The 22,088-nt window shown below is 36.7% G+C and overlaps 1 protein-coding gene across 1 annotated transcript in view; it reads right to left on the bottom strand.

Moving 5' to 3' along the window:
- KHDRBS3 (KH RNA binding domain containing, signal transduction associated 3) overlaps positions 1-22,088 on the bottom strand; it is a gene marked incomplete at its 5' end in the record, with an annotated part of 53,375 nt that overhangs the window by 19,903 nt on the left and 11,384 nt on the right. Inside the window, 2 exons of the mRNA XM_057380502.1 lie at positions 4,272-4,354; positions 16,303-16,495. Of these exons, the coding sequence (XP_057236485.1) occupies positions 4,272-4,354; positions 16,303-16,495 (276 nt within the window). The remainder of the gene's footprint in view (positions 1-4,271; positions 4,355-16,302; positions 16,496-22,088) is intronic.

The raw sequence follows: 22,088 nt of genomic DNA, 5'->3' as shown, positions 1-22,088 counted from the left end.
TTGGAATGAGATGATCTTTAAAGTCCTTTCRAACYCAAACCATTYTATGAAGKGTTTGCTGCTGYTTGATTTTCAGAAATTGCRAAGTATTTTGTTAATTTTAGATTGTTTAGGTTTTTTYATAAYGAGACTWAGCAGCCCAGTTGATTAACCATCCCATTTCATACTGATAAAAATATCATCTAACAATCCCCCTGCAAAGAAGCTATACATATAATTTAATCTTCTAAAAATCAATTAAGTATCTAGTAAAGCGCAGTACAGCTTCAAGGGATATTTTAAGTATTTTCGACCATAAAAAATAATTCTGTTAAAGGACATCCTGAAGCACTATTTGGGGCTTTGTTGCATGAACAAACAACAGCGGATAATAAAATGTTCTAAAGGAAAACAACATTTTTTTTATAGGATTACAGGGCATTAAGATAGATGAGAACACAGGAAAGTCTCATCTTTCTCTCTCTGTTAATACTGTGGCAGGCTTTAACTCAAACTTGAGATTGCCAGGCACAATAAAGGAGACAGTCTCACACAATGTCAAATAAAACACCATTAAATTTCTCAGCACTCACAATTTGATATCAGCAAGCAGATAGTGCATAGAAAGGAATCATATTTTTGAAGAACAAAGTCTCAGCTACCTTAATGTAGACAGAAATACTCYGTATTCTATTCTTCATATCCAAACATGTCACCCATCCTAATCCATCTCAGATTTGGCCATTTTTGGGAAATACAATTGAAACATCCAGATTAAAAGCAAGTAAACAGAGTYAATTCAACATGGTTGAATTTGGAGAATGCAGTCCTGTGCACCTATAGCAAAAAATCTGCTGCTGTGCAACATCTTAAACATCTCCAAAATTCCCCGAGATATTTAAAATTCTGTTGCAAGTTTCCAACTTAAACAAAGGAATCTCTAAATAAACTAAAGATTAAAACAGAAATGAGCATTTTAACTGTTTCCACCATTTTACACAATGTACACTTGTGAATATCAAGCCCTGTTCCTGCACTCAAACTTAGTCATGTAATAAAAACTACTGCAAGTAATTTAATGAGCCAACTAATTTTCAGTTTATTAGCTTTTTCTAAAATTTCCTCTTTAATATACAGTATCATGAATATCACAATATTTCTAGAGAAATCAGTATCAGAAGATATACTAGATATACTATTACTTCAAGATTAMTATTTTCCACTTAGAAAAGGAAAGAGCAAGTTATTTCCACATGCTGGTCACAAAYGATGCATTTTAAACACATGACTGCTCTCCATGTGCAAATGCAGTTTCTTTCCATGCTTTGTGAGGGCAAAATATCAAGAATGAAATAAGGCTAAACTATGAAAACAATGCATTTTTCCCTAATTTTCTTCTTACTAAGGGTATTGTAATGCACCTACATATGATAAGTATCTCATAGTGGTTACACAGTGATATTTTGCAATATGGGCTACTGCTTTATAATTCAGATTAAAGACAGTAATGCTGGTCTAGGTAGCTCAGATGGCTGCTTTTAGTTATTACTTTTTGCCTGCCAATACTATCCTAAAAATCTTTTTGCCAAGCCAAGAAAACAAGCGCTGATATTCTCTAAGAAACATGCAAGTGAATAATTTCTTGTTTTCTTCTACCGCAGAGTGCTTAATAAAATTAGTGGGGGGAAAAGTCAAGTAATCTTAAGAAGATAACAAATTAATTAAAATCTAACAATATATGTATTGTAAAACTACAGGTAAAATACAAAGTAGAGCAATCATTTATGAAGTATCTCCTTCTAGACAGCTAAGCATGTGCACATACATCTAAGAATATTATACATATTCTTATGTATTAATCCTTTACAAGTGCAATTTCATTCCTTGGGAGATTTGCTTTTTTTCCTAATTTTAGTTCAAAGGAAGAAAATCTCAGTGAAAACCTTCTTAACGTGGAAAAAAAAAAATCAAATCCAAGTAATGTTTAATTTTGGCTCAGGCAAATGACTTTGTAATGAAGTCCAAATGTTTATATGCAATAAACCCATTTACCAACACTACAAGCAGGAAGCCAGAACAGAATTACCATCATAAAAGTTGAGGACTACTTTGGCAATTATCTTTYGGAAAAATAAAAAGAAATCCATTACCAGCAACTTCTCTCAAAATGTAACACTCTACAGAGTCTCATATTTGGGAGGTCCCACACTGCTGATTTCTTAAGTAAGTTTTATCAATTTTCAGTAGCTTAGATTCTGTAGGAGCCAAGTATCAGACACAAAGATAATTTCATTATTTTAGTTCTCAACAAAAGTGACACTTGAACATTCCACTCTGGTTTTTCACACTAAGTTGTTGAGCAGAGAAAAATATTCATTTACACAACAAAAGCTGTGTGTAAAAGCTTTTTTTTTGTGACAAAGCTACAGTAAAGCAGATGCCTGGTGTAAAACAGCTTTGTTCTCAGCTTCACTATGAGCAGTTCTGTACTATTTCAGATAAAGCTGCATTGTAAATCTGATATATTTAGCAGAAAGGAGAACAGACTAAGGAGCATCTTTTTATCAACACCTCAAAACCCATCATTATCTTCCTCTCCCACTGCCACCTTCTTTCCAGTGGGCAAAGTTTGAAGCCTCAATCAGCCAAAATAACAAAGCAGTAATGCAGATCTGTGGTATTTTATTTAATCATTYTCTGAATGTTTTCAACCATTTTGAGGACATTTTTGCCTGCAGAAGGCTGGGCAGTAAGGAGTTAATGCATTGCTACACTTCAAACACTGATGAYCATTGAAGGGGGCAATCTACAGCAGGATGTCCTGGAATGGGGGTCTGCACAAAGGCAGGGCAGCACCCCACTGGAGTTAATGTTCCTGTTCAGGTCCGCAGTGACACCACAGAGAGCACAAGCACAGAAATGGGGTCAAAGAACAGAAACGAGCAATACAGGGGGATCGAGACCCCCAGGGCAGCCCCTGACTCTTCTCTCCATCTGAAGGCTGCAGATGCCTCAGTGTTACCTCTGACACAGAACTCCCTCCCTGGGAGCAATGTTGGTGTTCCAATGCTAATTTTAATATCTATAATCCAACAAATGTTTTGTTTTGTATACCCTATCCCCAATGGATCAAGACTACAACAATCACTCTGATCACAGACACCAAAATTACAATTCAGTCTCATTGCTGGATCTATGGGTGGTGATATCCTCTCCACAATCTACTCTTATCCTTTCCTTCTTTCTTTTCCTAATATGCTTTTCTCATGACACTTTCATAGAAAAAAACAAACTAGCTGCATAATTTGTCTGCAATTAAACTGTTTTAAAAGAGATTTGCCTCACATACACTATTCAGYTTAMCTCTAACTCACCCCAAGGGATTTATTACCAGGAACCTCAGTAACCCTTCCCCAAAGTCAGGTCATAACTTTGCCATGCAAGTTTCAAGACATTGTCAAAGACATTAAAATGTCTGCCACTGAGCATATTATGAATGTTTAGTCCAAGAGAAAAAAGAGTGAAAATAAATTACAACACAGTAAAAGAGTGCACAGAAGTTCCCTTTCCAGAAAGGCACACTGGAAATAGCCAGAAGTGGAGWCTATCAGCCAAGCTGCTAAATTTGTAATGTGATTTTTGCCATTAAGTTCAAACTACCACATGAAAKAGTACTTCACAGCATTTTTCCCATCACTGGGTCACAACATTATTAATGGAATTAATACATAGTGACTTCTCTGAAGAACACAAATTTAAAAAAAAAAATCGTAAGTGCTTAAAAACACTGCTGAAAATGAAGTGGGAGAAGGAAAACAAGTGGCAAGAGATTCAAATTTGTCACAAGGAATCCCACAGAGGAGTAAAACAAACTGAAGGGTGTACTTTCCTAGCAAAKATAAATATAACCTTGTTAAGGCAGTAAGGAAACGCAATCAGTTGTGTTTCACATGATCTAATACCTCTTATAAAGTTGTCTTTTTTTCTCCCTTCCTTGCCTGCTCCTCCCTCCCACAACGAATCTGAATTAAATTTTCCTGAATTTCATGAACCTTAGARAACTTTGATTTAGAATTTGGCATGACTAAAACTGTTACAAGTTCTCAGCTGTCTCTTTTCAGCCACTCAGAAATTTAACTTTTATGTAAAGACAAGTAGCATGGTGGTTATTTCTAAAAAAACCTCTCATTATTTTTTTTGCTGCTAAAGTTGAAATTGAAAAACTTTAAATAAAACTAACTGTCCACCCACAGGATTTTTGAAATGCAATTACAGTTGATTTGGAGGCTTACCTTTGTGCTTGAGTGCTATAGCTGTTATCATAGGAATCATAGCTTTGTTCATCATAAGCAGCTCCATAGCCATCATCATACTCCTGAAATGATATAAAAATGCAATATTAACTTCAAGCACACTCCAGAAACAAAGTAGTAACCTGCTGCTACATGTGAAAGGCAACACTCTCCTGAAATGTAAATATAACATATGTACACCCTGAAATGGCAAGATATTAATACTAAGAGTACTTCTATCTACAAATCTTACACCATAATTTCTTTAAAAGTATTTTCAGTTGTTCACACTGTATTTTGAATTTTATTTTCTTTTAGTTAACAGTGGTTTGTGCAGAGGCAATACAAACATTTCATGTCTCCATTCTCTTGAGTTTGAGTGACCATTACATATCTTCAAGAAAACTCTGGGAAGCACCTCAGGAATGAAAACATCTCAATAAATATTGTGCAATTCACTTAGGTATCTGACTTATTTCTGGACAAAAAATCCAATGTTCTATGTAGACCTTGGATAGGAAAGAACTTCCCTAGAGATAAGACTAGTAAGAATGATAGTTTTACTACTTTGAATGCCTTGTGTATACTCTTCAACTTGTGGGAGTCTAGAAGTGATCAAAAAACCAGAAATAAGGATCTCTTCCTTCTCTCCCTACTCTGCACACTATTTAATACACACTATAACACTGTTCCCAAAACAGCACAGTATTTGAACACCAATTTGAACAAACTATTAACCCCAGCCATACAGAAGAGATAAACAAGTGACAGTGTTTTCACAAAAAAAGGATAAGCTATAGAAATCAAAAGAACTGTCTAGTAATACCCCTAACTGAGCTAAATACAGGAAAAGTAGAAATGGCACATCCATTGTATTGATTCCTAGGAAATCCTAATATCTAAATCCAGTCCAAATATGCCAAAAACCTCAGTGGATATTTAGAGGTATCTTGTCCTGTTTTACGAGATAAGAATGGCCTAATGAAAAAACACTTTGGAGACTGGGGGATTATCTTACATATATGTATATATACATATATATATGTATCTATAAATGGTGTTTTCCGAGTGTGTACCAAACCCTGGCAATTAAAGGATAAAACCTCATGACAGACCAACATTTTCACAAAAAGGAATGTTTAAAAATCTTCCAGCAATGACAGAAAACAAAACCAACAAACTATCAATTAGATAGGGATGACAAACGATGGATTGTCCAACTCTAGTAGAAAACATCTCTCATGATGGGAACCTGACAGCTTTCTACAGCAGAAGCCAGTGACATCCTCAAAGGAACTGATAGGAAACCGACTTTCCTGTGAGTTTTTAGCAACTTTTCCAGTCATTTGAAATTGCTTCTGTGGAAAACAGGCATGCTCTCTATCAATGCAGCTTCACCACTGCTAGATCAGTGCAGATGATTGTTTCCCAGCACTCATTAGGAGAAGGCTGTTTGCAGATTTGCCAGCACAGCTGAGGGAGTTCATTCACTGCTTTGGAAGAACAAAGTAGGATTCTTTCACCTGCTGGCTGCGTGGAGATCCATGGACAAACAGACACTCTTAAAAGCAAATGCATTTTCTCTATCAGTACATCACTGCCCTGAAACTAAAAATTAAAACCTACTCTTCTGATTTTCCTGCCCATCAGATTCAGATTTTTCTCGATGAGTCACAGACTAACCCCCAACCCCATGGCCTCCTGGCAGTTATTTCAAACAGATATTTTATTTGTTATTGATGCAATACACAGACATCTGCTAACAATACGGACCTTGACYAACAGCAGAAGCTGCCTGAGCCAATTTATTTGCTCTGTTCCAGAACATTTACATGACATTTGGTCTCYTCTCATAGACTCTCTCAACTGTGAACCAGCCATCCCCTAAGAGGGGCTTCCAAACTTCAAACCAGACACATCCAGCAGTGGCAACAAATAAAAGCGGAGAACTGAAATTAACTTTTAATATAATAGGAAAGATTTGCCTCTAAGCAATCATTAGAGAACTCTTGAGTAATCAGTCYTCTCATTCACATTTATATTAACTATTTTACTGAAAAAAATGGAGAAAAGGTGGACACTACTTCAAAGTTATGGTGTATCTGTGACTTCTTGAAAACAGAGGAACAAAATAAATCTGAAATGAGAAGATCCTTCAYAAGATGTTCAGCAGAACAAAAGGAAAATCTGGGAGAGGTCTGTTTTGTATCAGACTGAACTGTTTCAAGTATTAGCACTTCTCTTCCAGAGAATTTTTGTCCAGGATTAATTATTGTTCACCACTTGGTGTGTTAGTAAGTTGACAACCACTGAAATTAAGCCCTTCATTATAATATTTTTGAAGGTGGCTGTTAGAAGCCTGGTATGGAAGATACCTGATTTGTCATTTATACAAGAAACTCCTGTCAGATAGAATTAAAATCATCAACCTGTGCTTTTGAAATTACTAAAATCTGCTTAAATAGATCAATTATCTTTTACTGGTGAATTTCACAGAATGGTTTGGGCTGGAAGGCACCTTAATGATCATCTTGTTCCATCCCCTGTCATGGACAGGGACACCTTCTATGTGTCCAGACTGGACCAGGTTGCTCAGAGCCCCATCCAACCTGGCCTTGGACATTTCCAGGGATGGGGCAGCCACAGCTTCTCTGGGCAGCCTGTGCCAGGCCCTCACCACCCTCACAGGGAAGAATTTTTCCCTTACATTTACAGTTATAAACCTCAAAGCTTACACTGAAAACAAAATAAACATGTGCAACAGGCTCCAAAAATAGAATGGGTTTGCTCTCAATAGCTTGTTCTGTTAAGAAATAAGAGATTCAAATTCCAAATATGTGTTTACTGTGCATGATTCCTTTGAAGCAGCAATTAGGCAGGAGTAGCTGAAGTGTTTCAGAGCTTTCCCTGAACTAGGTCTGACAGTATTTGCTATTAGTCATATAGTATTTGAAAACTTACTCTTTCAGGAGGTCCCAAATAAGGTCAACCAAGACAGATTTTTTTACATTTTAAATTAAATCCACACTTCTTGAGTRTTTTCTTTCTGAATCAGACCTCTAGTGGCTTCAGTGAATGTTTTCTTTAATTTTATTTAGTATTTAGGTGAAATATCCTTGGCCATCTGGCATGTTTCAGTACTATAAAATACCATGCTAACTTAAAAGAAAATAACTATAATTTTTACACATATAAGGAAAATGGACAAGACTGGACTTATATGCACAGAAATTYTGTACTAAAGTACACCTTTGTACTAAGTGCATTCTACTAAGCCCAAGCACTGCTATACAGATTTCTTTCTATATAATAACAAAAGAATTACACCTTCATAAGAATCTTCTCATTAGATTTTTCCTGCTGATTTTTGGGCATTTTTCAGGTACTTATGAAAGCATTCACTCTTATATTTAAAGCCATTATTCTTCTTCACATGGATGATGGTGTCTGTATCCCTTCTACCTACCAAATGTAATACAATGGGCTTCCCTCTCTATTCATACTACATATGTCTATAAATAGCTCTTCCTAAATGTCCTCAGATATCAGAAAGTTTACTGGCAAACCCATAGTTCATCTCTCACTTCAAAACCCAAAAGCCCACACCAGATCATGTCTTGATTCCATGAACTGAAGCCTTTTCTTTGTTATTCATTTTTCTACTTTTCAGGATAACCTAGAAAAGTTCACTCTTACCAGATTTAGTCTGATCAAAAGGCAGAAAGTGTGCTGAACAGCCTGTGCTTATGACAGAAACACAGGGGAAAAAGAGTTGAAACTACCAAAGCCCTCTTAAACTACAGGGGCTGTAGTTTGAAGTATCCACCATGGAGGTATCAAGAGCAGCTGTCTTGACTCCAAGCTTAAGAATCTTCCCCCAAAGTRACAGAAAAACTGGAGCTACAACACAAAGCATCCAAAAATAATATGAAATTAYTCTGTAAAATCACTAAGTTTATTARTRAAGTCCTTTTTTAAGCCAAYCTATAARCATTTCTAYTTCAAGGGAACTTCTGCCTGCAGTGGTCTCAGTCATAGGGCCCACGGGTGATAATTAATCCCAAGAGCAGTGCTGGTAGCTGTAATTGCCCCGTGCAAAGTACAGACATTTTTCATTAATAGAATCAAAGGCAATGTGTAAGTATGTGGCCTTCAAATTATTAAGTTACTATCATGGGTCAGAAAATGATAAAAGCAATCTTTGCCAAAACCTCTGCATTCCCCAAACCTTTATAAATCATGCTAAGCCTTGCTCATCAGTGCTTTTTAATTACAGCAGTTCTCTAAACATGCCCTTGCTAGTGGAGAATGGGAAATGGTTTTAAATTGTAATCTGCKGGCAGTGACAATGACAGAATACTGTTTGGACCCTCTTTAAGGAAAATGAACAATGTTTCAAAGAACAAGACAGAGGAACAGGAAGAAAGAAGAGGGTAAAGTGGCCTTTAACAAAAAGGCCATTTGCAGTGCTGGGGAAAAAAAATCATGAAATCAATAAGAAATCAATTTTCCAGCTGTTCCCATCTAAGGAAATCCATCCAAGGGAAAAAAAAAAAAAAAAAAGGCTGTTACCACTCCAGCTAAAAGACTGTGGTTTCTTTTCCTCATCATTCTCTGAAATTAAAACTTATACCAGTACTTTATCCCAGAACACTGGAGGAACATACTCCTTTTAGATAAAAAAGAACATCAAATTAAAAAAAAAAARTCTGTGCAAAGATTAACTTGAAGGAGAAAACACAAAACAACATCAGTGCAGTGCAATGAACTTTTCTCGGCAAATTAGAACTGTAAAGGGAAGGAACAGCCACTTTGTTACGTGGAAATAACATCCCCCCCCCTCATTTAATCAACAGGGAATATGGGGCAATCAAAACAAATACGGGTAGCTACAACCATCTAAAGTCTGAGTGCCGACATCAAGGACATTAGCAGCAAACATGCACAGACTGTAAGCTCTTATTTTGGAGATTTTCATCTGTTTTCATCCAGAAGGAGCCCAGTGCATATCCAACCAGAACAAATAAGGTATTCCCGGAATGAGAGATGCAGGAGAGGATTGTTTTTCATGCACCTCAAAAAAACCCTGAGGAATTGCTAATGAATACAGACAGCAACACTTAAACCAAATTACTATCAGACCAAAACAAGTCTGGTTTTCTATCATAACAGCAGGGAGCAATGTCGRAATCAGGAGGACTCATGCTCATTCAATAAAACCAGATTTCAGACACTTTGAGAAGAATTTTATAGGAATTTTACAGGTGAACTTTGAGATAGCCGGAGAAAAGCTGTTCAGCCTTTTCCCGAAAACACTTCAATGTTTCCACAGCCAATGTCACCTGAGTTCCTGGGAAAATGGAAACATTTTGCATTCTCTCTCCATCTCATCCTGAAAACCCCAGACAAGATTAAAAGATTTGAAATTAATGAAAACAGTTAATTGAAGGGCCTAAAATATATATATATTTTTTTTTTTACATTTATCTCTTCTCATTTGCCCTATTTACTATGAAAAGCACATCGGATTGCCAAGAACAAGCCAAGAAATGGCTTTCATGTTTTTGTATTACAAACAAGTTTGTATTACAAACTTGACTTCCAAAAGTCTTACTCAAATTTCCTTTGAATTTAAGCATAGTCTTAGCACATYTGAAAAGCCAGAACTCAATAAATATGCTGTTTAAAAAACAGCATAATACCGAAAGGGAAACCACAACATTTTCCACAGAGGAGAGCAGGGACTGCATGGACAGAAGATAATTTCTCTAGCTCTTAAAGACAGAAGCTAATACAAAGCCTTTTCCAGGAACCCAAACAAAAAGCTTCACATTCAAAACAACTAAGCAAATAAAACCACTGATGTAAAATTACGCATGTCAATAGGAAGCTATCAACATTCACAAGAGCAAAGTAAATTATAACATGGTGTTAATCTTGCAAAGTGACACTGAAATTGCACTTGAAATCCATTCGAGAATTYTGAATTATTTTCCAAGTATTATGTCACCTGGACTAGTTAGCCCTTACTTTCAATAATATTTTACCACCTCAACTTCAAGAAAGTTTTATTCGTTAAAAAACATAGGGGTTTTTTTACATGGCATAGTTTTTTTTTTTTTTTTTTTCCTACTGATCTTACCTTCTTCAACCCCAAACAGCAACTGAATGTTAATGAGAAAACTACTTTAAAAACAGCTCACCACACRAAATCAGCAGTGTATTAATAGCTCCAAGAAATTGCTTCCACATTAATCCTAATTTTCAGTTTTTCAAAATCTAAATTAATTATGATCTCAATAGGGAGACAGGGAATTCAAGCTCAAGGCCGGAGATTAGAACAGAATTTGCACTGGCTTTCTAAGAAAGYGAACTAAGTAACAGGCTATAGGTTTTTCAACTGAACAGGCTCTCCCCTGTAAATAGTAAGGCTTTGCAATCATTCTTTTCACTTATGGATAAATACATTAATACTTTATAATAATCGCTGGATCATGAAATTAATTACTTAGCCATCCAGCCAAGTATTATTTGTGATCCAATGTTCCCTAAGTCCTACCACAAATTTGTAGGATCACTTGCACAACCAGAAGGACAGAAACCACTGTGTTTGCTGGGACGGAACCCTTGTGGTCAGCACATCATGTCCAGAGATAACCAATGAAAYATGAATATCTGAAACAGGAATTTGAACTACAGGCCTTCCACTACTGGACAAATACTGAGATCTCAACTACAAAGGGAGAGCAACACATCATCTGCTCATTATTTGGGGTGAGATGTTGTTAGACAGCAGGTCATGGTCGTGTCTTTTGGGTCTTCCCCATTTCTCATGGGAAACAGAACAAGCACAGTCTCATACCATTGTAATATCTATAATATATGTRTACTTCACAGTCACATATAGTGTTAATTATAGTCTCAGATACTTAGTGTGAGAATTCCAGTCTTAAGTCTGATGTCTGCTTTGTTCATCATTTAAAGCAATGCATATCCAGAAATAAAAGCTTCATGGACCATAAAGCTTAAAAACATCCCTAACCTTTATGGTTYTGCAGAAACCAGAAATAACTAATTGTAGATTTTAAGGAGGGAGATTCTGAAGTTTGTTATCAGTAATTTTTTTTTGCATCCAACTGTTTGTACATCCTTCTGAGTAGCCTRTATCAGTATCTAAATTAAAATAATCTTGACATCTAATTGGAAATCATTCACAATGCTCTTTTTCAAGTTACAATTTACTTAAAAGTAGAAAGACCCCCTTGGTCTCTTATTGGTAGAGATTCCATCTTAGTTCCATTTCTTAATACACAAAGCAATGTGATTGAAGCAAGAACCTGTCACTGAGTTAACCTTCGTCTGAACACAAGAAAACATCAATAAAACGGTCACAAACAGAACTAAGGCTCTGCCACAARTTTTCCCCAGAACTAGAAGGAATATTTAGATGTGACTGCCTTCCAAAGCAGTGTTGAAGCAAGTCTTGGCCATAACAYGCTAGACTGATGAGTTGTTTTTCCAATGTAGACATTCCACACTGCCAGGGCAACAGGTTTTAAATCCATGTTTAAACTTCTTAATGCCTAAAAATCTGATTATGAACTCACATTAAACTCACTTTGCATTTGGCACAAGCAGCCAAAACAGGACTTGACATGGCATCATCACAAATATACTCATGCAAAGTACAGAAGTGAAAGACTGTCAGAATATTCCCAAAATATTTGCCTTTGCAAAATGAAAACATCAAATAAAAATCTACTCTTAAAAGGCTTCATTCCCACTGCTCTGTTGCTAATTTGGAGAGAAGCCTCAGAGGATGGAAGCTGCTAAGAAKACGACAGCAGGACGAGGCCAAGAGCAGCAGTGTTACCAGACAGTAACTGAGACTGAGCAGTTCTGTTCTAACCTATGTTTGACTGAACATTCACTAAGGAATTGACYTTATTAAAGAGCAGTGAAATGCTASCACACTGYTACTAATTTCYTGCTTATTGGAAAATTATGGAACAGCTTAAAATTTTCAGCTAGTAGTTAAATACAGTTACCATTTCTTATCATAGTGGAATAAGTTGTCAGCTCAAAAATACATAAAAATATTTTTATCTATTACACAGTAATAGATAGCACAGTTCAATGAGCAGAGAAAAATTCACATTTAATTAAGAGAAAAATGATCCTGAAACCATCTGTAAGTGCTTCAATAAATGCAGCATCCATCTAATATGGTTTCCCCTATCCAAGTATTACAAAAATAATCCTGGCCATGTGTCACACGTCACAATAGGTTTTCCCCTGATCTGAGCAGTTGAGGAAATAAAAAYGGGAGTCCTGTTAGTCTTCAGACAAAGTTTATGAGAGCAACCAGAGCAGTGAGGTCAGAACACTGATTAAAAAGCTGGCTGGCTGTAGAGGCCTAATTTTTTCCTATTTAAGCTGATGGTAGAGCTATTAAAGAGTCAGTCTTCAGAGAAAATAAGGGACTGTCATCTAGTGGYTTCAAAAGCTTCATCATGGTACTAACAGGGTAGTGGGATCTCAGAAGAAATCAGTCCTGGGGCTGAGACACGAACATAAGTGAGACTGGYAACAGCGGAGTGGGAAAACTACTTCTACTGAATTGAGAAAATGTGCAAATACTGCTGCTCGTCCAGTATGTTGTGTGACTTCTTCAGAGAAAACCAAAGCATTCAAAGGCCACCAACACAGACCCCAGAAAGMTGACAGAAGAGAGGCAGCTCACTCTGAGCAGAGCTTTCTGAAATGGAAAAGGTTCTGGAACACTTCCCTGKGGGCTCTGAACACAGGACAGCAACATTCACCCAGTTTTCTTGATCTTGAACCCACATTAAAATATACCTGAAATTAGTAACTTTTTGCATGTGACTTTTTACATTTTCCCCACGTGAAATACTGCTCCAGAAGTAACCATTCCAATTTTTCAGCCTGAAATAGGCATTCCCCTTCCCATTTTGATGATAACTTTAAAAGAAAAAACAGCTACTTAATCAAGAAGAGGAAGGAGAGGTATCAGGGAAAGCAGGAGGCAGAACTGACTTACAGATGTTGAAAATTCATTTGTTTCAAGGACTACACAGAGTTAGCAAATGGAGTGAAKGAAAAGGGAAGCTGCTTGAAATTCATTGTCTGTAACAAGGTATATTTAATAGCACCAAACAGAGGAAATGGGCAAGGACTTTACATACTGAAAGCCCTAAATCACCTCTGAGATATTCAGAGTTACAGGAGTAAGTAGTTCAAAGCTTCCATCCACACAGTTTGCTTCCTCACAGACTTGCACAGTTTCACATTATTTTAATAAATAAAGCAAAGGCTTGTAAGCCCTAAGGGAATGAAAAGCTYCATGAATCCTTAGGACTTTACAATCCTCAGTGGAAAGCCTTCTCATGGTGACCTGAGTTGGGYTGACCCTGAGWGRGCACCAGGTGCCCACCAAAGCTCCTCTGTCRTTCCTCAGGCRGACAGGGGAGAGCAAACATAAMTAAAGTCTCATGGCTCAAGACAGGRGCAGAAAGAGATCACTGASCAGYTACTGTCACAGGCAAAACAGATCAGCTGGSAGAAATCARCTTAYCACCMATGAAATCAGAGTAGGATGATGACTTCCTCCACATTCTTCTCTTCTTTCCTAGTCTCAACTTCACTCCCAAATTTCTTACTCCTCCCACACAGCAAGGCAGGGGGATGGGAATGAGTGCTGTAGTAAATTTACCAATTGTCTCTGCCACTCCTTCCTCCCCTGTATCAAGACTCCTCACATTTCACCTGCTCCAGCATCAGCTCTCCGCCTTGGGGACAGTCAACACAAATTGCTCCAAAGTGGGCCCTTCCCTTGGGCTGCAGCTCTTCATGAACTGCTCCAGTGTGGGTCCCTTCTATGGGGTGAAGTCCTTTAGGAACAGACTGTTCCAGGCCTTTTTTTTCCCTTTTTTCTAAAACACATTATTCCAGAGGCACCACTGCTGCTGGGGTTTGCCTTGGACWRCAGCAGGTTCACCTTGGAGCTGGCTGCYACTGGCTCTGCTGGACACGKGGGAAGCTTCCAGAACCTTCTCACAGAAGCCACCCCTGCACCCCTCTGCTACCAAAACCTGGCCAYACAAACCCAATAAACTTCTAAAGGCTGCTCTATAATCTCTCTGGATATCCCACTCTCCAAAGTTTTGATGGTACTTAAAATAAATTATGGTATCCTCCACTATTTCTGATGTTCTCATTCTACAGACACTTCCCGATCAACAACACCTTATTCTGCTCAGGTTGGCCAACTAATGCTTTAATATTAGATATAATTAGATAGGAATCAGATAGAATTACTAAAGAAGGGGCAGAAGTACTACTGGTAACTCCTACCATGCTCCATTAATCTGTAAAAGATACAGTTAAAGCACTTTGATAATGTACTGCAAATGCACAGGTAAAAAACCCAMAAGCATCAAATTTAACACTGAGCATGCAATACAGCAATGGCTCACGTCCCTGCTAAATGTTCTTATAAAGAAAAATGGACCATCCAACACTGCTTTATCAACTACAGCTTTAAGTATCCCAGCGACAGTATCTTGTTTGGAAGATAAGTGATCCAGTTCTAAAGAACATTCTTTTCAGAAGTTATTTAGCACAGCACTRTTTTTCTACACCATGCTATTTTCTAATTATTCTCACAAAAGTGAAGCATACATCAGGATACAAAGTCAAACAGCTCTTACTTCCAAGCCACTTCTATAGACCCATACTATAAATAGCAGATTGTATATAAATATGAAGTTACTAAAAAAGGTTTCTTTCTTTTATTCTACCATCTCTATGTGTTCTAGMATGCATGTCCTGGAAACAGGCTGTTCAATGACTTCTGATTACTTTGAAAGCACTGCCACAGAACCATTTATTGGCAGTACCCACTTTGACTCGTCAAGCACAGCCAGGGCAAATTTAGATATGCTGTTGAAGTATTTGTCCTCAAAATTCATGAATTACATTAACTTATTCTGAATTGTTCAGTTATATGCATAAATATTTACGTTAACAACATTATACTTCTTTCTGAATAAAGCTGTAAGTCCTATATAGAAAACAGGGTTTCTGCCAAAAGGACACATGCATTTGATTTAGAGGGCTTTGGTGCAGACCTTTGGAACAAGAAAGGAAGAGGTAGGAGAAAGAAAGGTTTAGAGAAAAGCAAAAAATGTCTAAATAGAAAAACCATTTTCAGGAATGCATGATCTCCTTTTTTTGCTAGTCGAAACAGAGGCAAACTCCAGACTCACTGGGTTGTAAAGAGGGTACACTAAAAGCTTTAGTATATGTAAAACATTAAAAGCATTGTCCTTGAAGGTATTATTTTTCTGTAACACTAAATCAATTTTTATCACTATAGTTTTGATATAATGATCTTTTTTCTCTATCTTATTGCTCAGTAAGTTTAATTTAAATTTTCCCTCACAATTCATAACTGTGTAATTTTGTCATATACAACAGAAAAAGTATTTTGATATTATTCTAATGTTTAATACAATAAAATCAAGAAGAATACATATGGCTTATGGAGATACAGTGTGCATTGTTAAAATTTTAGGATTGGTTCTGAAGCTTTCCTTAAATATTTTACTTGTCTAATCACTAATCAGCCACATCACCACAAAGGTTTAGGAAGGAAGATTAGAATATTATTCTGTTTTATCTGAGAACTAAGTCTACAACATTGTGATTTTTCATATTTTTTGGAAAGCAGAAACCTAATATAAAACATTTAAGAGGTACATATTTATTCTGCCAAATGCATTGTAACAATCTTTGTAGTGGTGTATACACATAACCTGATTTTTTTTTTTTTTTTTTAAATTAACCAGTTCAGGTCTGAAAGGGAAAAGAGATGACCACATTTGCCATTGATGCTGGGTGCAGGACTTAATCCAGTGCTAATTACAGATATGAAACGGTGATCTGAGATGGAATCTCATCTCTCCAGAATGACACACTCCATGTACAGCACATCCACAGCTCCACTTACGTATTCCCCGTAGGTCTCCTGTGCCGGGGGTGGTGGCAGGGGCCGRTACCCTGCAGGGGGAGGAACTCCTCTTGCTCTGGGTGCCAGAAGTCCCCGGCTCCGACTGACGGGTCCTCTGCTGGGAGGGACTCCCCGGGGAGCTGGTGCCCCTCTGGGCACTCCTGCTGGTGGTGGAGGGACTCCTCCACGGCCCCTGCGAACACACCGATCACTCACCATTAAACACCGTACCCAGGGCCTCCCTTCCAACACCTCCCTCCCCACATTRTGACAGTTTTGCTTTGCTAAAGCCAGAAAAAGTTAAGAGATTTAAGAGTTTGTCATTTCTCTGTAGGCTTAAATCCGATTACACACATTATGCAAGAAAATGCTGGAAGATACAAACTTGACACGGATTTGCTGATGAGCCTTGCACTGACTTGAGTCATTCTCACACACACAGACACGCCCAAAACAATCTCCTGGAATCTGTCAACTTCACTAGAATTTGAMTTCTAGTAGAAGAAATCACAGCCACAGAATAACAGCTTCATTTGAAGGTGTCAGGCTATATCGTACTCAAACCCTGCACAGAGCAATCRGTTGCCACTTCCTTCTGAACCTGTGAAAGTTTCTAAACACAACCCAAAAATTATATCATGTATGAGATAGTGGATCATAAAAATATATTTTCTTCCATTTCTGAAGGGATTTTCAGTTGTTTCAGGAAACACTCAAATATTTAATAAAACGTGCAGGGTGATTATAGGATATAACCTGATGTTCTAGATGAATTTGAGAACAAAGTAACAAGATATTTCATCTAAAAATTCTGAAAGTGTGATAAGCATTAACTTGTATTCAATTACTTTGGTTACTTAAAATATGGAAGAAAAATATGAGAGTTCAGTTGAACCAGTTTTCAAAAAACATTTGATCCATTTAGAGGTGGCTTTTCCTCTTGCCTTGCTGTAGTAAAGGGAGAGACTGAAGAGGTACAATTTGTGAGAAATGTGCACCATTTCTTCTCTGTTAAACAGAACATCTAAAACATTGCTAATAGGCATCTCTTGTTTTAAAGATCATTTCACCCCATGGACTAAAACTGAATCTGAATGACTGCTGTGGGCAAACAGAATCGTACCAAAGAAGTCAGACCTTTATCATGCAGACTAGCAGAGACATAGARGGAAACAAGCCACAAGCTCTACGTTACCTTTCTACCTATCAAGACATTATCTAAGTTATTCAAGAGWTGTAATTGAGTAAAAATACTCTGCCCTAATTTCAGAAATTTCTACTGAAAATTTGAACAGCATTATAAAGATCTAGATTCGGCCTTAAGATTTCCTATCCTATTTCATACAAGTCATGTAATTTCACATCAATAAACTAATCAGGAAACAAGGTAATCATTTTACCATAAATAAATAGCATTTCAAAAACTGCATCACTGAATGAGGAATGCAAAAAATGTAAAGATACAATCAGGACAGATTTTATTAATTTTAATTAGTGATCAAAATACAGTCACAAAGTATTTTAAACAAGTATAGTCAGTAAGTGATTTGAAACTGTGCTTTTTACTTGATTTTGGCTAATCTTTAGAATGCCTCCCCARGACAGGGTACCAGGTGCTTATTATGCTGAAAAACATGGAAAAACATTTGAAGGAGGAAAAAAAGTACAGTTTTTTTAAGCTAGCATAGATTTATTCTTAGAGGTAATTAGAACACCACATCCATGCAATGAGGTCTTTTCTGTATTTCAAAAAACAGTTAATGGGATTGAAATGGTGATAGGCAGGAAATACTATTTCTCTTATATTATGAGATAATTTCTGATTTTAACTTTTCATAACTTTGTGTGTTGTTCCTCTGGGAGCTCTTAATCTGAGATGTATGGTTCTCATGGTTACTGCATCAAGTTGGAGAAGACTGGAAAGGCATGGAGATGGAAAACCCAGTGACAGGGGAACCACTACCCCACAGATTTGAGTTGTATCAGGGTATGAAGCTAAGAGGAAATTTTTATAAACTGCAAACTGTCATTTCTTTGAGAAGTTACTGGGGAACTAAAAAAGCTTGATAGACATTTATGATGAACAGACTCAAAATACTGAGGAACCACTTGAACAGGAACCTCTGCACATGTCTGCAAAAACAAGAGATCTGTTCAGGTACTGCTTAATTTGAAAAGGGCAGCTACACAAATTATGTTTAAAAATGCTTAAAAGTGTAAAATTATGATATGGGARGACATAAATTCTATAGGAAGTCAGAGCAAATACACAACAACCATCAAAAAAGAAAAARTTTGAGAAAGGGCAATATGAACTCAATAAGGCTAGAACACGTTTTAAAAGAGGTATCACTTGAAAGGCTGAACCCGAGTCTGACTTCAAAGGAAAGATGCTAAAAAAACCAAAATACTCAGAAAAGCAGGTTAGAAATAACTTAAGTCCTTCAATCCTCCCAGAATCAGGAAATCTCCCAGAATGAGCCTTAATCACGAGTGCAGACCAATTTGTATACATGAATGTGTACCTGACAATGCACAYGAAGTTTTTGCTACACAATCAAGAAGGACTGGCCAAGGTTCTTATGGTARAGCTGTTCTTACAGTAATCCCATGGATAGTGCTGCCAGTGCTTTARAGACAAATTCAGAACAAAAAGAACAAAAAATAGTAAATACACTGTTATTCTATACACTGTAATAGRTTCAGATGCATACTCTTAAATCTGTAGCTGAATCCCAACCTGAATGTTTTAGAAAAGAAAATAGATAAAAAAGCCCCAACTTACAGGAGAGGACACTTGGAAGTTACTACATTTACACATATAAATTTATATATCCTACCATAACACAGGGTCTGCCCTATTACTGCCTACAGAATATCTAGAATTAGGATTGGCCCAGAGGTCAGGACACTAAAAAACACAATTTTAGAAAATACAAGAGTATACACAAAGTCACTGCTGCACTGTTTGTATTCACCGACTTGTTTTCCTAATTAACATTTTCCTATTCAACTTCTTTCCTAATTAAAAAAAAAGGTCAAACATAAACCAACKGGAAGTGCATCAGAAACTATTCCAAAGATAACAAGCAGTCTARAACAGTTCACATATAGGAACAATTAAGTAGATTAAGGCACTTCATACTACAAATGACAAATGACGCTTATCTGATGGACCCAACAGAAACATCAAAGGAATGGAGAAGGCTGAGGGTGYCCTCAGCACAGCCTACACCTTCCTCAAGGGCAGCACAGGAACAGGAGGTGCTGGGCTCCTCTCTGGTGATCAGCAAMAGGATAGAACAAAATTTCAAAATCAGCTTCATTTGATTTAGTTCTTTCTCTTTCTTGGGCTTTCCATTTCTGAATCCACTACTTCTGAGGGGTATCCATCTGCTCCCGAAGCCCCTGAAGAAATTGCACAGAGGGTCTATTCTCTACCCTTTTTCTTCTACAACTGTCTCATCTATAAATTAAAACACTTTTGTGAAAGTGCTAATCATTAGAATAATAACAACTTCCATGCTATCAGAGCTCATTTGCCAGCTCATGTCAGAATATGAGTTGGTAGTCAAGGCTAAAATACAAGAAAGGTATTTTTGCTTTTATTTTCCCTCCTCTTTTGAATGCCCTCTATAACCCAGTACCTACAAGAACCTCTTATGCTGAGACTGCCAATATATGTAGGCTAATGGTGTGCACAAACACCACTGAACCTCTCACATATCTGACTCCAAACTTTTGGAGGACTTTGATTGTGCAAATACTTTGAAACAGGGTTCAAGTATCTTATTTTCAGGCCAGGTGAAATAAAAAGGTTCTTCCTTACCAATAACCACTCAGTAACTGTAACTGCATTACATGAAAACTGGAGCATCACAGGGACATTAGTGTTTAATTTTCTTTTTGCTACATTTTTAAGGAAGACTTTAAGTACCATCTAACTGTAATTTCTATCTAAYATGCACTAGTGCTTAATTATTGGCAGTAAACACAGTCAGCAAATCCTACCTTCTAGCCAAGTRCTCTTATTGTCTCTTCCAGACAAGCTTTAGCAACAAAATGATCATATACACACTTCAGACCATTGTGCTCTCTCTCAAATAAACATTTCTTTGGCAGATTATTATTGCTTCAAGAAAATTTGAAATATTTTTTTCATCTTTATCATCACTTTGGCTTTGATTTMCTGAATTGAGTAATCTGGCAGTGGTTCACCCAGTGAAAGTTAACCCTTCCCCATTAAACACACAAGTAATTTAGATTGTTAAATTCTAAATAATTTTACTTCCAAAGCTGGGTAATTAACTTGTAAGCTCTGCATTAGAAAGGCTTTTAAATCTGAGCACCATGGAYTAGACTAAGTAAAGCAAATCCCAGCACCTCATTTAGTATCTTTTGTTTCACTGCAAAATGGGAGGAAATAACCTAATTTATCTCACATACCACATCATATCTTGAAGATACTGTCAAATAAGCTGTTTTTGTTGGAATCTAACTCTCCTCCCATGACATTATTTCATTTCTTATACTTGCAATTCAGTGAATGAGGAGAAAGAAAATACAGAGTGAACCACAATTTCTGTGAAACTCAAAACACACCAGAGAAGGGGAGAAAATGCCTCTAACAAAAGTGCCAGAAGGCACTAAGGTGATTTGTAAACACTATGGAGTAATGACAGAAGAAGGGTTATGTCAAAAAGCATGCAAAGTCTACCTTACTTTGTCCAATAACAGTATTACTAAAGTATYGAATTTTGTGATTAACATCTAATTGTTTGAATCAGCAGTTTAACTGGTGTGATAACATTCTCAAGAAAATCTAATACAAAAATCAAACACCACTTAGAACTATGCTACACAATGTTAGACTCAAAACATTTGTGAATGTTCTGAAGGCATTCACAAGTACTRACCTAATCATTGATTCCCACTAAAATAGTATTTTACCAATTCAAACAACTTAAATATTTCTTCTTTGGTGTTTATTAGCAATAATATTTGACATTTCTACTTTACAGTAGTCGCACAGAGTTTCTAGGATTTATTTCCAGCAAATTCAGTTCCTACCCTTGACCACAGCAGCATGCACAGCATCTCACACTCATCCTCAGCTGCCCTCACCAATAGCCACTTTCTCATCATTTCATTTACAACTTTCTCTGCTTTATAATCACACTGTTTTTTATTTCAAGTTTCAGCTATCACTGGATGGCTGAGTTGGCAAAATTATTCTGATCATGGAATCCCAACTGGAGTCAGTTCACAGCTTTCCTTCACTTACAGKGAAACAAAAATTACAAGAGTTTATGATATGAAGACACTTTTCACTCACCCCAGAAACATTAAATGGAAGAATAACTTTAAAATAAAAATACTTGTAAAATTTAAGACCAGTTCTCAAACACTACATTATTCAATGAGGAAACACTTGGAATTTTTAATTTTAGCATACACAGTTCTATATATCTGCAGAGATTTACATTGTTCAATAAATAGGTCTAACAAATTTGGTTACCAGATGTTGATTTATTTTCTTCATTTGAGCACAGTCAGCTACACTGGATGTTCCTTAAACCATAAATATTTTTGTTTTATATTAGACATCTGAAAAATAACAGACCTGTCATTTCAGTGCTGGAATTCTAGAATACTAAAACACTGATATCCAGATACTACTCAGAACTCAGATTCCTGCCTTTTCAACATTTTTGGAAAAAAAAAAAAAATGAGTCACCATTGAGTTAACAYTCTTACACAAGTTTTAATTCCTATTTCTATTTGAA

Source organism: Malurus melanocephalus, unplaced genomic scaffold, assembly GCF_030028575.1.
Source record: "Malurus melanocephalus ecotype Western Australia unplaced genomic scaffold, MMel_1.1 scaffold_456, whole genome shotgun sequence".
Classification (NCBI taxonomy): domain Eukaryota; kingdom Metazoa; phylum Chordata; class Aves; order Passeriformes; family Maluridae; genus Malurus; species Malurus melanocephalus.
This window is presented reverse-complemented; position numbering and strand designations above follow the sequence as displayed.